Genomic DNA, 16,443 nt, shown 5'->3' with positions numbered 1-16,443 from the left:
TTGCCTTGCATGCCTGAGGTCCTGAGTTAGATTCCTCAGCACCACATAAGCAAAAAGAAAAAAAAAAAGCCCGAAGTGGCACTGTGGCTCAAGTGGTAGAGCACTAGCCTTGAGCTGAAGAACTGAAGGACAGCGCCCAGGCCCAGAGTTCAAGGCCCACGACCGGACCCAAAACAAAACAAACAAACAAACAAAAGACATTTCCTCTGGATATGTGTTCCCATGGAACATGGACCTCACCTCTTCTTGATCTGTGGCTCATAGGAACCTCTGCCCTCCTTTTTGCCTAGCACCTCCAGATGCTGCACCTACCTGGGTACCTGTTGTTGGTGTGGATGCCTCCAGGAAAACTGCCATAAATCTCCCACAGCACTCTGCCCAGGGAAGGGCCAGGCCCTGATCCCCTGACTGCCCTGGATCTTCCTGCTGCTGGCTCAGGCTGCCCTGCCTTGCTGCTGGCAGCACTTGTGAACTTTTCTGTCTTTGACAGAAGTATTTTATAAGTTAAGGCTTTTCATGGGGTGTACTGAGGCAAAGAAAGCCAACTTCCAGCTGGTCAATTCCACCTGATGGGCATGAAAAGTAATGTGGTCCTTCCTTGGTCGCTGGCTGGATGGGGACTAGTGAGATCCCCACCTGTTTCACATAATCTCTTCCACGTTTACTTCCCTGTATATTCATTATCTGTCCTGCAGGTCACAGCTGCCAAAAATAAAGCCCATCCAGGAAATTTGAGTCACTTGGGGTACAACCTCTAGAAGTGCTCCAGCAGTCTGTAGGATCCTCCCCGAGCAGCTTTCCTTCCTCTATGACCCGAGCATGAGATTACTAGTCATTTGTCCTTAGCCTGAAGCATCTGAAGTCAGTGTGGCCCCCTTCCCTGTGTGTTTCGGACACTGGAAGACAGCTCTTCTCTGCTCCCTGTGCTCCTCCTATCCCATTCGCAACCCCATTCCTCTGGCCTCTTGGGCCCTTTTTGCCTGTCTCCATTTGTCACTGTGAGCTTGTTTGTCTTTTCAGCTGTCAAAGCTTTGCTGGAAAACAGGGCCCCTGTGATTTTACTTGCTACCCTAGAACACCATGGTGCCCTGTCCCATTGGGCTGGTGGTCAGCTTGCTGTCCTCTAGACTGTGGCATCCTGTGGTTTCATCCTCATGGTATTTGTAACTGTATTTTAGATCCAGGAGTAGGGCCTGGATTACACTACAGATGTCCCTTACTGTTATCCACCTGTGAGGTCTCAACTCTACCTCTATCATTTCTGTGGTTCCTCCTAGCCACATTCTTCCCCTCACTGGACAAGCAGATTTCTAGAAATTTCTTTTCTTTCTTTCTTTCTTTCTTTCTTTCTTTCTTTCTTTCTTTCTTTCTTTCTTTCTTTCTTTCTTTCTTTCTTTCTTTCTTTCTTTTTTGATTTTTGTTTTTTGGTCGGTCATGGGGCTTGAACTCTGGGCCTGGGCGCTATCCCTTGGCTCTTCAGCTCAAGACTAGTGCTCTACTGCTTGAGCCACAGCACCACTTCCGGCTTTTTCTATTTATGTGGTGCTGAGGAATTGAACTCAGAGCCTCATGCATGCAAGGCAAGCACTCTACCACTGAGCCACCTTCCCAGCCCCTAGAAATTTCTTCTAGCACTCTTAGTGCTGTGGGCTGCTGCAGGCACAGTGCCCAGATGCCAGAGAAGGCCAGCACTGCTGATTCCTGGTGGGGACTTGTCCTTATGGAAGTAACTCAGGCACTTAGGTCTATATTTACTCTTGTGCAAAATGACAGGTTAGAACTTGTTTGTCTTAGTGGGTTTTTGATCTGTGCTGTCAGCTCCCTAAGAGTAGAGGTGTTTTCAGGAAGTTTGTAACAGTTTGAACACAGTTTTATTGCAGTGCTGATTGTCAGCGTAGTGCATTGGGCAGTCTGCATGCATCGAGCATGCGTGTCCTGTATGTGCTGCCCTCTACCTTGAATTACAGTAAGATTGTCTCAACAACCTGAGGCTCCTGTCACAAAACTACCAGAGTGTGGGGCCCTGAACAACAAAAGCTGTACAGTCGAGCTGGGTACCCCAAAACACAGTGTGGCAGTACTGGTATCTGGCCAGGGCATCTCCTTGTTTGTAAGTGGCATTTTCTCTTTGTGTCTTCACAGGGTGGAAGACAGGTGGTAGCTTTCTGGGACCACTTATAAGAACTGTCATTTGTCATGGGGGCTCTCCCCATGATCTGATTGCTGGGGGCCCCACACAAGGAATTTTAGGAGAGCACAGCAAGGTGATATTACCTTAGCTGAGTTGGTTTGAATTTAGGCCTGGATATGTCTGTTGAAGTACATTCATGCCCTCTGTGTTCACATACTGGTAGGACTCAGGTTCCCTGCTCATCTCCACCCTCAAGTATGCCTAGCACTTGCTTAACCTACATTTCGCAGAGTCTCTCTCTCCTGGTGGCCACAGTGACTTGGGGTTTTGTATCTGTATGCAGGTACACTTTTCTTGCTGTGTGCATGTTTAAGGTACCAGCTAAAGCTAAGACAAGGGAGACACAAGGCTTTGAGGTACTAGGTTGAGCGAAGAAAGAGCTGGGAGCATCAGTGTCTTGGAGAAGGTCGTTAAAATGTCTCCTGCTGCTGTGGAATGTCTCATGTCCTTTCCTTGTTCCTTGAAAGTAGATATTCTTAGGCTGGGGTTTCTGATGGCAATCACATTAAAGTGAACCCCAGTGGCCTGTCACATCCAAAGATGATTCTCAAAAGCACAGACTTGTTTCTTCAGTAGGTTTTGCCACAAAAGTACAGATGGGCAAACATGCCCAACTTTCCCTTGAAGCACCAAAGGTTCACAGAAATGCCACTGACCTTAGAGTTCAGCCTGGTGTGGAGCTAGAGGTTTAATTTTTTATGAGCTTTCTCTTCTTCTCCTAAGAAGAAAGGCTGAAGTTGAACGGAGAGAACTTCCCAGTGGGGAAGAATTGGCAGTCTGGGGAGCTCTGTGGCTTGATCCTCTGGGATGAGGTTGCTCAAATGCTTCTGAACTGTAGAGATTCTCTGGAGGGCCCCTGGAGGGCCCCTGGGGCAGAGTAACAGGGTTCCCTTCAAACCTGAGGTTGCACATCCCCTTCTCCTGCATCCTCATGGGCAGAGCCATTGGTGGCACTGCTTTGAGGTACTCACTTTCAGTCCCTTTGGGCTGGCTTCGTGGAGCCAGTGAAGGCTGAGGGCTTTTAGGGGTAGCCCTTTGTTGGACAGTGTGTTCTCTCCTGCTCAGGGTTTCTTGCTAAATTGTCCTCTTTGTGTCTGCAGGACTCTGTTCCTCTATTGCATTATCTTGGAGCATGTCAGCATACTTCCGTGCTATAAACAGGAGCCAGCACTTTCTTCTGTTTCTTTTTCTTTTGACACAGGGTTTTGCCTAGGCTTAGGCTGGCCTCCAACTTACAAACCTCCTGCCTTTGCCTACGATTATAAGTATGGCCACCAGACCCAGCTCAGGAGTCAGTACCTTCTTCACCTTTGTCCCTCCTCTGTCAGCCTAGGTTCTATTCACCTTTGCAGCCCGGAAGTGTCTTGGAGGGGACTGTCGGCACTTTCTGTCTCTGCTCTTACCCTATTGAGCTCTTCATGGAGGTCCACCCCATCTGCCCATTGCATCTTGCTTCCTATCCTGGCCCACCTCAGACTTCTTGCCTTCCATGGCCTCTCCCATCTCCACACTATGCTGCTGCCAGGAGTGTTTTTGATATAAAGGTCTCTCTTGTTGTCCTCCCTTGACTGCGCACATGGTGTTGTCTTCTTGGTATCTCTGTGCTCTGCTTTTCACCATGCCTCACTGGGTAGTAGAGCTTCCTTCATTTATTTGGTCCTTATCTGTCTTCTGCCAACAGTAGTAATGAAGCCTGGGCCTCAGTTCCAGCTCCTTCTTCTGCTCTCAGCCTTGCAGCATTGGGACTTGCAGCCAACTGGCACTTCGTCAGCCTGTGTTGTGTATCAGAGAGATCTGGCCAGGCCAGAGGAAGTAGCAAGGCCTTGCGTACCTCCTGTCCTGCCTGTGAGCCTTCTGCTTGTTCTGTTCATACATCCTCCTTCCTGTCTAGCAGCTGAATCTGGCCTGCAGGGTTTCTAATGCTTAGAAACTCTTAATACTTGGATTCTACCTGGCCTGAACTTCTCTCTGGCTCCCTCCCAGTGCAGACACCATTCGTGCCCCATCTCATGGGGACCTCATCTATATTCCCCTATTTTCATGATTTTATCCTCTCATCTTTGTAGAGTTGTGGTTGCCTCCTACAGTTGTATCTGCTTAGTGTCTTAGGATTGTCCTTTCCCCCAGTTCATGATTTTATGCTTACTTGGCCAGACCTTATGTTGGTAAACTCTGGGTACGTGAGTAGCTTTGTGGGTCTGATACCTGCCCATCTCCGGTGCTCCAAGTCCCCAGTGAGGCTTAGCAGAGAGTGCTTTGGAGCCACCTTCCTTTCATACAATGACCTGGGCTTTGAAGCTTTGCTTGGTCTGTTTGGAGACCTGGGAACCAACCCTGCAGGGTGTGGGCCTGACTGTCCAGCCTGGTTGGTGGCTTTCATAGGTGCTGTCTCCACTGTTGTGGCAGAGTCATGGTCTGCAGTCGATGCTGCCTGGGGGTCTCCTATAGGAGTGTGAGTTCCTTTGGTTTAACTTACTACCCTCTTCTCTAGATGAAATGTACTTTGCTATTAAGAGAGTAAGGGTCTTCTTCCTGCCCACCTGCCCTGCTCGTCCTAGATATGATGCACTTCTTAAAAGCCAATGGTAGAAAGCTAAAAGTGACACAAAGCTTAAAATAGGTAGTGTGATGGATAGCTCTAAACAAATTTCCCTTTTAATACCAGCTGAGGTAGGGGGATCACAAGTTTGAGGCCAGCCTGGGCTATATAGCAAGGATTTTTTTTTTAAAGAAAACAAACATTTCCTTGAATATAATCTTGGGGGAAAAAAGCCCTACCATTTTATTTGTTTTTATGTCACTGTTCTTTTTTTTAGCTTTATTGATTATATGCCTACTGTTAAAAATTGTACTTATTGATGTATATATTTTGATGGCTATGAGCATAGGTATATACTATGATACCATGATGGCAATTAATGTAGTAAGCATATCATCATCCTCTTGCATCATCCTCCTATGTCCTCTTGCTAAATTTACAATCTGTTTTGTTATTGTAAGTGAGATCTGCCCTGCTAGGTTTCTAAGTGCCCAGCACTATTTGTCATGTGACCCTGCAGATCTCTAGAACTTACTCTCCTATAGTTTAGATCAGAGGTAGAGATAGGGACAGCCACTTTTTTTTATACTGAGGATGGAACCTAGACCTGTAGATGTGCTAGGCAAGTGCCACACTCCCAGCCTGAGGTTTTCTCTATATATAACCTGGCAAGTGAGCTTTTCCAAGCTGGGTCCAGCACCACCCCCAGATGCTGCAATTGCTGTGTCTTCTAACATCGGAGTCTGGGTCGAGGACTTGGGTTGGAGGCACCTCTGTAACTATGTCCTTGTCTTCCTTAAGGGGTCTGGGCCCAGCTGCAGTGTGTAGCTTCATGAGTAGCTCAGCCCAAGGGCCAGAGTCTTGTACTCTGAACGATGCCAGCTATCACATAGCTGTGTAGTTTTACGTTTACTTTGGGCAGAGAAAGCTCTAGATAGATATGAGGACATTGTGTTCCCAAGAGAAGGGCTTGCAGTTTGTTAGTTTCTCCCAAGTCTGCACTGACTCTCTTGTCATGAGGATACCTTGTCAGAGTGCCCCCTTACCCAGTTAGGCTTGTCTGTCATTCTGTTGTGCCCTGTCACCTGAAAGATGGCATTGTCCGATTCTTGCCTTAAAGTGCCTTGGCTTTTAAAGCATTAAGTGAATGCTGCCATTCTTCTAATTAAATTAGCCACTTTGGAGCAGTGATTTAAAACGTTTGTGAACTTCCCACCTGAATTCAATGATTCAAGAGTCGATTTCACAGTTCTTGATTATTAAATTGGTCTATGAATAGTTTTGAATTGAACTGGATCTCAAAATAGCCTCTTAATATGTCAGGTTTGCAAAGAGTATTTGCACTCGTCTTATTTTATGTTTTGGTTGTAGAACACTTAGAGGGGCAGGTGGCCATTGGCTGATTCTTCATTTGGTTCAGGCATCCCTGCCAGGTTTTCTGAGATGGCCTCTGGTGTCCAGTATTTATTCTTATAAGCTTCTGCCCTGAGCTTAGGCAGGGTGGGCCAAATCATAGCTCCCTGCCATGCTTGGCTGGACCAGAGTCACCATCAAGTCCCTTCTAAGGTCCCATAATTTTTTTTTAAATTTAATTTTATTGTCAAGGTGATGTACAGAGGAGTTACAGTTACATATGTAAGGTAATGAGTACATTTGTTGTTGAACTTGGTACACACACACACACACACACACACACACACACACAGACACACAGGGTTGTACAGTTTATTTTCAACAGTAGTGCTGTAGCTCAAGTGATAGAGCACTTACCTTGAGCAAAAGAAGCTCAAGGACAAGTGTCCAGGCCCAGAGTTCAAGCCCCAGGACTGGGGAGGAAAAAGTAAAATTAAAAAATATGTATATATGTATATATATGTATATGTGTGTGTGTATATATATATATATACACACATAGAAATTTTTGACTTACATTCACTTTCAAATTATTCTTAAGCTGTTAAAAGAAGTTTACTAAAGTATAATTTAAACAAACTGTTGCCCAGATGTGAAATAGGAAGAATTGGCAGTGGAGACCTTATATATCCTAACTATTATATATGGTAGGCTTTAACTTGGGGCTTGGATGCTGTCCCTAAGATTTTTCACTCAAGAATGACACTCTACCACTTGAGCCACAGCTCCATTTCCAGCTTTTTTGGAGGGATGGTGGTGGTGGTTAATTGGCTATAAGTATCTCAGACTTTCCTGACTGGGTTGACTTGAAGCAGGAATCCTTAGATCTCTGCCCCTTGAGTAGCTACGATTATATACATGGGCCACTGGAACTTAGCTTAGGTTTTCTTGAAAACAAATAGAATTACTTGGGTATCAAGAATGATCTAAGATTGCAAACATACTTCACAGCCCCATCTCAAGATTTTATATCCTCAAAGCTGCCTCATTCTCATTGTCCCTCACGTGAATCTTACATATTTCACCATGTAGCAGAGCCATAATACTGGGATTTCCTAGAGAAAGATCCCCTGCTGAACTAGTTCCCATCACCATTTTGTTGTGTGGCCTGTGTATTCCTGTCTGGGAGGGAGGGGCCCTGTCCTAAGTTCCCTGTTTATCTGAATGACTCTCTGCCCAGCTGTTCCTCCATCCCCTAGTGCTTGTGAGGGTAGATAGAGTTTAGGGACCTATAGGATCAGAGGGCACAGTAGGATGCCAGATGATTTCTGCCTTCCATGTTTCTGGGTACTACCTTCTGGCAGGGGTTCTGAGCCAGCCTTTGCGGGACCTGCCTTTAGTGTGGGACTATGAGGAGCTGGTGGTGTTGAGAGAGGAGTGTGATGGCCTCATTATGAGATGCTTTGCTGTCTCAGAGCATGTTTGTGGTCAGCCTGTGAACAGTCTGCAGTTTCAGGAATTCCTCTCCTCTTCCTAAGGAGAAGTGTTCAGCTTTTGCCCCACCCCTTCTGTGTGAAGGGAGATGGACTAAGAGAAGGAGTCATAGGGAGGCTGTTGTTATTCAGGGGAACAAAACTAGAAAGCGGTATTGAAGAAGGGAGAGGTCAACTGGCCACAGGGCAAATGTAGGAGGGCACATCCTGGCTGCGTGATGTCTGTCCCCTCCACAGTCCTAACACCCAGCGTATGCTGGCTCTTGCTCTACAAAGTCATCAGTACGGTTCCCCACCATGACTGCACTCAGCCTTCCTCCTGCATGCTGCACATCTGCGCCAACTGTGATTCACATGGGAAGTGCTGGCGCTGGCAATTTAGCTCATTCAGAAGTCCCATCCCGGAGCTCTGCGTGGCTGACAATTTTTTCCATTGTATGTGGAGTCGAGCTTCCCTCCCCCGCTCACCGTGTTCTGGGATCACCCTGGGTGTCTATTTGAAATCCAGAAACTCCTGAAAGGCGTTAAGTAGCTATTCAGGAGTGAGGAAATGACAGCGTGGTGGTTGCACGTGCAGCTCTATTTTAGGACATCCCGGTGGGGCTTGCTGTTGGGGGTGCTTCCTGAGCCCTGGATGGACGGCCAAGCCAGACCTCATTGCTCTGCCCCCTTGCTTTCCTGTGTAGTGCCCGGCGCCTGGAGAAGGCCCAGCAGCAGCTCCAGGATGAGGTACGACAGGTCAGCAGCCAGCTGCTAGAGGAGAGGAAGAAGCGTGAGTCCCATGAGGCGCTGGCCCGAAGGCTCCAGAAGCGTGTCCTGCTGCTCACCAAGGTACAGGTTACCTAAAGGGTAGCCAGCTTGCCCTGCTTTATCCATGCCTGTCCCTTTCTCCCTGGTCCATCATTTTCATGCAGACCTCAGCAGAGCTCATGTGTGTACCTGCCATCTGTGTCCCCCTCTCAGCCCCAGGGTCCTTGTGGATCCAGCATCTAGCACCTGTGGTGTTAGGCCTGAGGGATCAAGCACTCTACACATCCTTGCTGGCTTTCTGTGGGGTCAGAGCTCTTGACATCAAGCGGCAGGGCAGTTGTCCTCTCTGTTATGCCAGCCAGGACAGTCGCTCAATGGGCTCTGTGTCAATGCTACCTTTATCCAGGGGCATAGAACTGCATATGCTCTGGTCCCCAGCCCAGTGATAAGACCTGTGCTGGTGCCTGCCCCTCTAATGTTGTAGCTGAACAATTTTTGAAAGCAACCATGATAAGCCGAGGTTGTTTGGGGGTGAATGAAGGTATTTGGTGAGTGTTATTTAAAATCTTACCATGCCCAGGCACCAGTGGTTTATACCTATAAACCTAGCTACTTAGGAGCCAGAGATGTGAGGATTATGGTTTTTGGAGCCTCCCAGGGCAGGAATGTCCAATTAACCACCGAGAATAGCTGGAAGTGGAGCTGTGGCTCACATGGTAGCCTTGAGCCTAAAACTTAGGAACAATGCTTAGACCTTGAGTTCAAGTCCTAGAACTTGAAACCAACAGACAAACCTTACCATGGACACTGAAATTTCAGAAGACATGGAAGAAGAGAGCCAGTAATGGGGTTTGAACTCAGGCAAGCTCAGCATCCAGCTTGCTGCTAGACTTCTTAACTGTGTTCATGCTGCTGTTATATGGGCAGAGGGCCTGTGTGGCCCACCCTTTGCCCTGGGAAGACTGGGAAGTTACGGGTTGGCTTGCCCTTGTGTCTGAAGAACTCAGCTCTTTTGCTGCCGGGCTCTCCTGGCCAGGAAACTGTTGGAAATGAATGCTGTTTTGGGGCTACCTCACACTCCTGAATGTTTGTCACTGTCTCTTTAAAGCATTTCCCAGGACCTTTTCTACAGGCCACAGAAACTGACTCACTAGCAAAGGCCTGCTTGTGTGGAACCAGAGGGAGGGGAACCCAAAGTGCCCTCCCATAGCAGCAGGTCCCCATACCTCCTTCCTCAGCAAGGAGAGGCTCAGCCCTTTAGCATGGTTGTGGGAGTAGGACTGTGGGCCTTCTCATCTTCCTTTCCTCCTCTAATGCCTGTAGTGTGCCCACTAGTGTCAGCATGAGGCACATGATATGCCTGAACAGTGTAGCCCTTGTGGGCTTGACAGTGTAGTGGGAAGAGCCAGCAGCACTCACCATCTGTGACAGAGATATAGTGCCATGATGGACACAGAAGGTATCCTGGACAAAGGTGTCTTAGCCAAAGATGGAACTGGGCAAGAAGTAGGCTGTGTCTACATATAATCGTAGTTGCTGGGTCCAGTCACAGTGCAGTTGATGCAGTGTAGTGCCAAGAAGAGATGACAGCCCACCCAGGCTATATGTGATAGAGTATCATGTGAGTGTGGGATGTTTGTGCCAGTGCTATGGACAAGAGGACAAAGTGGCCATCAGAGGCAGTGGGAAGTGTTTTGGGAGTGGGTACCTTGGTGGGCAATCATCAGGTTGGAGGCACTACAGACCTAAAATCTGGGAGGCTCCACACTTCCTGTGGGATGAAGTGTGGGCAGTCGGGGCTGGAAGCCTCTGGAGACTTCTTGCAGTCTCAGGATGTCTTGAGTGCCTCAAAATGTAACCATAGGGTCATAGTGTTCCACTGTAGCACTTGGTGTGTCACTCACGAATGGCCCTTCCTGACGGAGGCTCTGTGGGACTCATGCCCAGTAAACATGAAGAAAATAGTTAGCTGCAGCCTAACAGTGGTGGCTGTGAAGTTGGCAGTGGGTTCATAACCTTAGGAGAAGGAGCAGCTTCAGGGAAGGCAGCTCCATTTGCTCAGCTGCTATATAACCAAATGTCATGGATTAGACAGTTTATGAATAACAGAAAAGGATTGCTCATAGTTCCCAGGGCTGAGACACTGTCAGGCTGGGTGTCTGCATATTGTTCTGGATTATAGGCAGCACAGGGGACTAGGAAGGCCTTGGGCCTCTTTTGTTAGGACACTGGTCCCACCTGAGAGGCTATCCCCAACCTGATTGCCCCTTTCTGATGCTTTGCCTCAGAAATTGGTATAAGGGGTTTAGGGAGGGAAACAAGCATTTAGGAGACAACACAGTCTGTCTTAAAAACCACCCAAATTATTGTCCCTATATAAAGCATGTTCCTTTTCACTACTGAGTAGCATTCCATTCTAGGCCTGTACTGTGGTTTTTAAACCATCTTTTTTTATGGGTCTGATTGTACAGGTTTGGAAGTCATGCTGGGGGGAGCTTGGAGGGTGGTTTGGATTTCATTTTGTCCTTGTCTCAGGTCTTAATAATGAGTAACCACTGATGATCTTACCCAGGATGAATGGCAGCTCCTTGGTATGACCCTGAGCTCCTGGGTGGGTCAGCCTCACCTGCCAGCAGCCTATACCCCAGTCACATTCTGGCACACTTAAATAAACCATGTGACTCATGGTTTGTTCCTGGGCCAGGGGTGGCCTGTGGCAAAGTCTGTGACCCTCATTCTGTGTTGTGGACTTACTGTGGTTCTGGTGAGTGTTTAGATCCCATCTCAGGTCACCTCTGGTCACAGTGAGCAGTCACCAGGCAGCTGATGTGGCAAGGTCTCTCTAGTCACCTATGGAATCTGAGCTCCATGCTGCCCCAACCAAGATCTCCAGGCTTCTCCAGTTTCTGCTTGGCTTCCTTTCTGGGGAGTTTCTGTCCTTGAAGTCCATTATCTTCAACCCAAGGAAGAAATTTCCATTCTTCTTTCCTCTGCTTAGCAGATTAAAAGATGATAGCTTTCTGGACCAAATCAGCCTTACCCTCACTCATGCTGTGCTTACAGGCGGTGTCACCCTGAGTTAGGGAGATGGCGGATATTGATTGCCCAACACTGACTGATTATTGAGACTGACTGTCCCTCCAAGGTGTGTTGCAATGGGTCGATACCAATTGCTTGTGCAGTCACTGGGCCTGAGATGCGAGGATCTGTCCTGCCAGCTGGCATGATGGAACTGTTCATTAGGCTGGGCCAGGAAGAAATGCAGTATGCCTTGTCTCAAGGGCTTGTGCAAGGTGATGTCCACTGGTGCTGTCCACCTCCTGTGGACCCTAACATGGTTTGCTTATGGTTGAGGAGTGCTCACTTCCAAGATCCCACAAGGAGGCTTCCCTTGGGCTTCAGGGTATCTTGACTGTTTGTTTTGTTCTGATCTTGCTAGGGAAGGAGTCCTGCATCTGTTGTACCCTTTGCCTGGAACCTCCCCCCCCACCCCCCAGCCAAGGAGCTCGATGTCCCTACCTGCCCCCTGTGTGGCTGTGGAACTGGCTTGTGGTGCCCTGCTGATGGTTCAGCCGCTGCCTCCCTTCTGAGGGGCCTGTTTGTGCGCTTGACATTTAGTATACAGTGCTTGGAATGTGCAATTTTATTTCGAGACCTTTATTAAGCAGCTCCAGTCTAAGGAGTTAATTGTTACTGATAGCTAAGAGTATAATTACCTTGGTAAAATATCATGACTATTTTAAGCAATTGAAAATTGGCTTCAAGAACTGGGTGAACACAAACCATTTTCCTATTTGAAATGCACTATTTCTAGTGTGCCCTAATATTCCACAACATGGTTGAAGAATCTTATTTTTTTTTTTTGAGGAATCTTATGTATATAAGCAGTTAAACTAATGTTTAACAGGAATTTAAAAAAAAATGAAATATCTCCCCTTCTGTATCCGCCCCTTTCTCCTACCCCTTGCTGGATCCCAAAGGCAGTGGTCACTGGGGATCCAGGTGTTAGCATTGAGCTTTGTCTTGCTTCCATGGTATCTGTGTGATTGTGGTGCCATTCTGCCCTGTGAACACTCTAGTGTGAAATAATCAAATTCCAGAGCTTCTCATTGGGCAACAACTTGGGAGTGCACGTGCTACTAAGTTACCATGAACAAGTTCTTCTGTATAAGCTGCTCTGGGGATGCTCCTTGCCTGTCTCTCCTGATGCCAGGGGCAGAGCTGCTCACCCTGTAGTGGGAAACCTCCACGTTATCAGGATCTCACACCACTCCTTGAACTTTATCTAGAGCAGAGGAGCCTAGATGCTGGGCCCACCTGCAGTGACCAGAGAGGGATATGGGTAGTCAGTGCTTTGTCTGCAGTGTACTGTGCGGCTGGGGAGATCTTGGGGAGGGTGGAGGTGTAGATAGCAACTGGTCAGCAGCAGTGCTGGTACTGCCTCTGCTACGAAAGAAACAATCAAGTGTGGGTAGAGGCAGGTAAGCTCTCAGAACTTTGAGGCACAGGCAGTGGGTCAACCTCTGTGGAGAGTTTAGGGTGGGCTGATAGCTGTACATTCCCATGGTGGTTTGTCTACCAGGGCCAGCTCTGGAGGTCTAGCCCTCCATGGCCTGGAGCAGACCCCTCTCTCTCTCTCTCTCTCTCTCTCTCTCTCTGTTATTGTTGTTGTTGTTTTGGTTGGTCGGGGGCTTGAACTCTGGGCTTGGGCACTGTCCCTGTGCTCTTCAGCTCAAGGCAAGCACTCTACCTCTTGAGCTACAGCACCACTTCCAGTTTTTTAGTGGTTTATTGGAGATAAGAGTCTCACAGACTTTCCTGCCCAGGCTGGCTTTGAACCCCGATCCTCAGATCTTAGCCTCCTGAGTAGCTAGGATTATAGGCGTGAGCCATCGGCGCCTGGCTAGACCTCTTGAGGTAGCTACTGCACCCTAGTGCCTTCATAAGCCCTCAGCACCCAGATGTTCTGTGTCTCTTTCATCTGTAATGCGTGGAGGATGTGCCACCAGTTCCTGGAGATTCACCCAGGTCTGTGACTCTGTGAGATCCCTCCATGCCTTCTTCCCTTGGCACTTCTCTGGCCCTGTCATGAGGAGAAGCCAGGTATGGTAAGAGCACATGTAGCATGGAGGTAGGCTACCCCAGCAAGAGTTGGAGACCACAGACCCTTCTGGGTTCCAGTGCAGAAAGGAATGTGAGGTGGGAATTGGGTGCTGTGTCCCAGTGTCTGTGCCCTACAAATGCAGAGGTGGTTGTGGCATGGTGTGGGCTGCATTTCACTGGTACTGAGGTGCCAGTGGTGAGGTGGAAGGCAGTGCTTCTCTTAGGCCCTGATTAGCCTGTGTCCCTCCAGAAAAGAATCACCAGTGGGTGGCCATGTATGTTACAGGTTCTAATCACCCATACCTCTTCCATGACATGTGCCTGTAGAAAGCAGTCTAGATGCCAGACCCTGCTGGCCACTTCCCTGTGCAAGACACCGAACAGGTGACCTAAGGGGGAGCTTCTTCCTAGAGCTGCAGCAGTGCCACCGGCTGGTTCACTCCTGTTCAGGTCATTTGGCACACGGTATGTCCTCAAAAGTGTGCTTTCACTTGTATACTCTGTATAAATAGAACCAGCCCTGTGGTTTCTGTTTTGTCCTAACATTCCTCTGTTGACATTCCCTCACTTACTTCACTGCTCCTGACAGGGAGATGAATAGACTGTGATGTGGCTATCTATTCTCCTCTGGAGAACCTTCAGCTTTTCCTGATTTTGTCAGTTCAGGCAGTGCTGTGGAATGTTCTAGAATGTGATTCATGTACTTAACTGTTCCACCTTAGCTCTGCCATGGGTGTTTTCTCTGTGCCAGTCTTTGTGTTGTGGTCTGTGTGTACACAGACCTGCAGTACAAGATAGGGGCAGGTAGCTGCCAGCCCTGAACATCCTGTGCCGTTTGTTTCCTCACACCCACCTCTGCTCCCTAGGGACCCCCTTTCTGATTGTTCATCTCTCCTAGTGTGAGTGAAATCACTGTTTGTGCTTTTGTGGCTGGCATCTTATCACTGAGCATTCTTTGTGAGATTTGTCCACATTGTTATATGGATCTTAGGTTCTTCAACTCTACGTTATTATTTAAGCTTCTCTCTGAGTACATGCATTGCTGCTTTTCAGGCGTCACTTGCATATGCGGGTGGTTTTGGGTGACCCTGGGCTTCCCTCAGGTGGTTATAGGTGGGCATGGAATACACTCTGGTGCACTCTGGAATGATTTTGGTTGTCTGCATACCTTCCAGGAATGTGGGGTTGTCTGATTCCACTAGTTTGCCCCAGTGCTCAGGGACTTCAGCCTCTGCTGGAGACTGGCACTGCAGAGACCTTTCCACTGGTGCCTGTGCTCTTCTCACCTGCGACTGAGTTTTTCACTCTTGTGGTTGTGACTTTTGATAAATAGAAGTTTTTGATCTTAACTCAGTCCGCCTATTGAAATTTACCTTTTCGCTAGCCTACCAAAGTCATGTGGATATCAAAGAGATTTCACTTTTTCCTGAGCTCTTTGTCTTTTTCTCATCCATGCCTCCATTAATGGTGTGTGGAATTGGGTTTTGACTGTGATGTGAAAGCGGTGTCCGGGCTTGTTTGGTTTTCTATCTGCAGTTGATTCATCTCTGCCTACGGAAAGTGTTCTTCCCCACTTGGCATTCTGTGGCCCTAACCATCAGATAGGTGGCTGTGCCTGGGTAGAGCAGCTGTGAAATCTTTCTCCATTGCTTTCTGTGGACTGTCCATCTGCCAATGCCACACCATCTTTAATTTCTGCTTCAGGATAAGTTTTGATATGAGCTGGTGTAATTGTACAACTTTGGTTCTTTAGGATTCCATGGCTATTTTTGGTCGTTAGCCTAACGTTACTTGCAGTTTGCAGTTTGTTAATTCCACAAAATGCTCCACTAGAATGTGATTAGGATTGCAATAAATCTGTAAGCCTTTTTGGGAAGAAAAACATCTTCTAAACCACAGGCATTATATATTGCCTATTTACTGAGATAGTCTTTAGTTTCTCTTAGCAAGTTTTATGTTTTTAGACTAAAAGTCTTACATATCATTAAGGTTTTTTTCTCCCCTTCTGAGTTAAAACTGTTTTAACCCTGTCTTGTGAAACTTATCTCCTGCCTGAGGTTACAGTTAGGTCTGTGTATTGACCCCACCACCCTACTGTACCAGAAATCCCCACCTCTGCTGTGTTGTCCCTTGTGTATCTCCAGGCACAGCTGTGTGCCCTGCCAAGTCAGGTGCTCTGTAGCAGGGAGAGTCACACTGGAGTGCCTTGTCTCATTCCAGGAAGGGGTTCATTGCCAGGGATGCATGTGGATGCTCCCTGCTAAGTTCTTCAGTCCTTTCCTCTTTGTTCCTGAGAGTTTTGTCATGCAGGGCTAACACATGAATTTTGATATGGGATAGTTTCATTACTGTGGAGTTGAAATGTTTTCTGATAATCTCCTGGATTTGGAGAAGTTGACAAGCAGAATTTTGCTTGTTCTAATCCCATTGTGTAGGCAGGAAAGATAGACCTCAACCTGCTTGGTACTTTTTCATCTGAATTGTGGTCGAGCATCTGCCATGAGTCCCATATTCCTGGGGTGCTGTTGAAAAACCACTGTGTTCAAGGGCTCCTTCCTAGTCTGAACAGATAGCAGCCATTTTTCAGAGACTCTGTTTTTCGGGTAGTGTTTTACTTTTCACCTCCATCTTCCAATCTATGCTTCCTGCATAGTTTGGGTGATAGGCCTGCTCCATGGTCTGCCCATTCCCACTGTTGACCCTGGGCTCTGTTGCTTTTGGTCCCCCAGGGTAGATACAAGGTTCCTAACTGTAAGGTTGGCTGATGGCATTGCACCTTCTGTGGGATTAGACAGGCACATGATTCCAGATTTTTAACCATTCTGGGATTGTGTCCATGCCCCACCTGCTCTTTCTTCCCCTCCCATTCCCATGGTCCCCTGACAGCTGCCTGTCCTTCCTTTGGCTCCAAGGTTGGGTTTTGCCAGAGCTTGCTGTGGGAATCAAGCAGTGTGTGGCCTTTTAGACTGGCAGCATTCACTTAATATGTTTTCAGGATTCTTCCCTGGTTTTTG

The 16,443-nt window shown here is 47.7% G+C and overlaps 1 protein-coding gene across 2 annotated transcripts in view; it reads left to right on the top strand.

Annotated features, from left to right (window-relative positions):
- Mad1l1 (mitotic arrest deficient 1 like 1) overlaps nt 1-16,443 on the top strand; it is a 313,118-nt gene that overhangs the window by 114,226 nt on the left and 182,449 nt on the right. For both annotated transcript variants that reach the window (XM_070033421.1, XM_070033422.1), the window contains exon 11: nt 8,263-8,407. In XM_070033421.1, coding sequence (XP_069889522.1) covers nt 8,263-8,407 — 145 coding nt within the window. The remainder of the gene's footprint in view (nt 1-8,262; nt 8,408-16,443) is intronic.

This window comes from Dipodomys merriami, unplaced genomic scaffold, assembly GCF_024711535.1.
Source record: "Dipodomys merriami isolate MVZ:Mamm:240054 unplaced genomic scaffold, mDipMer1.0.p SCAF_22, whole genome shotgun sequence".
NCBI classification, from domain to species: domain Eukaryota; kingdom Metazoa; phylum Chordata; class Mammalia; order Rodentia; family Heteromyidae; genus Dipodomys; species Dipodomys merriami.
This window is presented reverse-complemented; position numbering and strand designations above follow the sequence as displayed.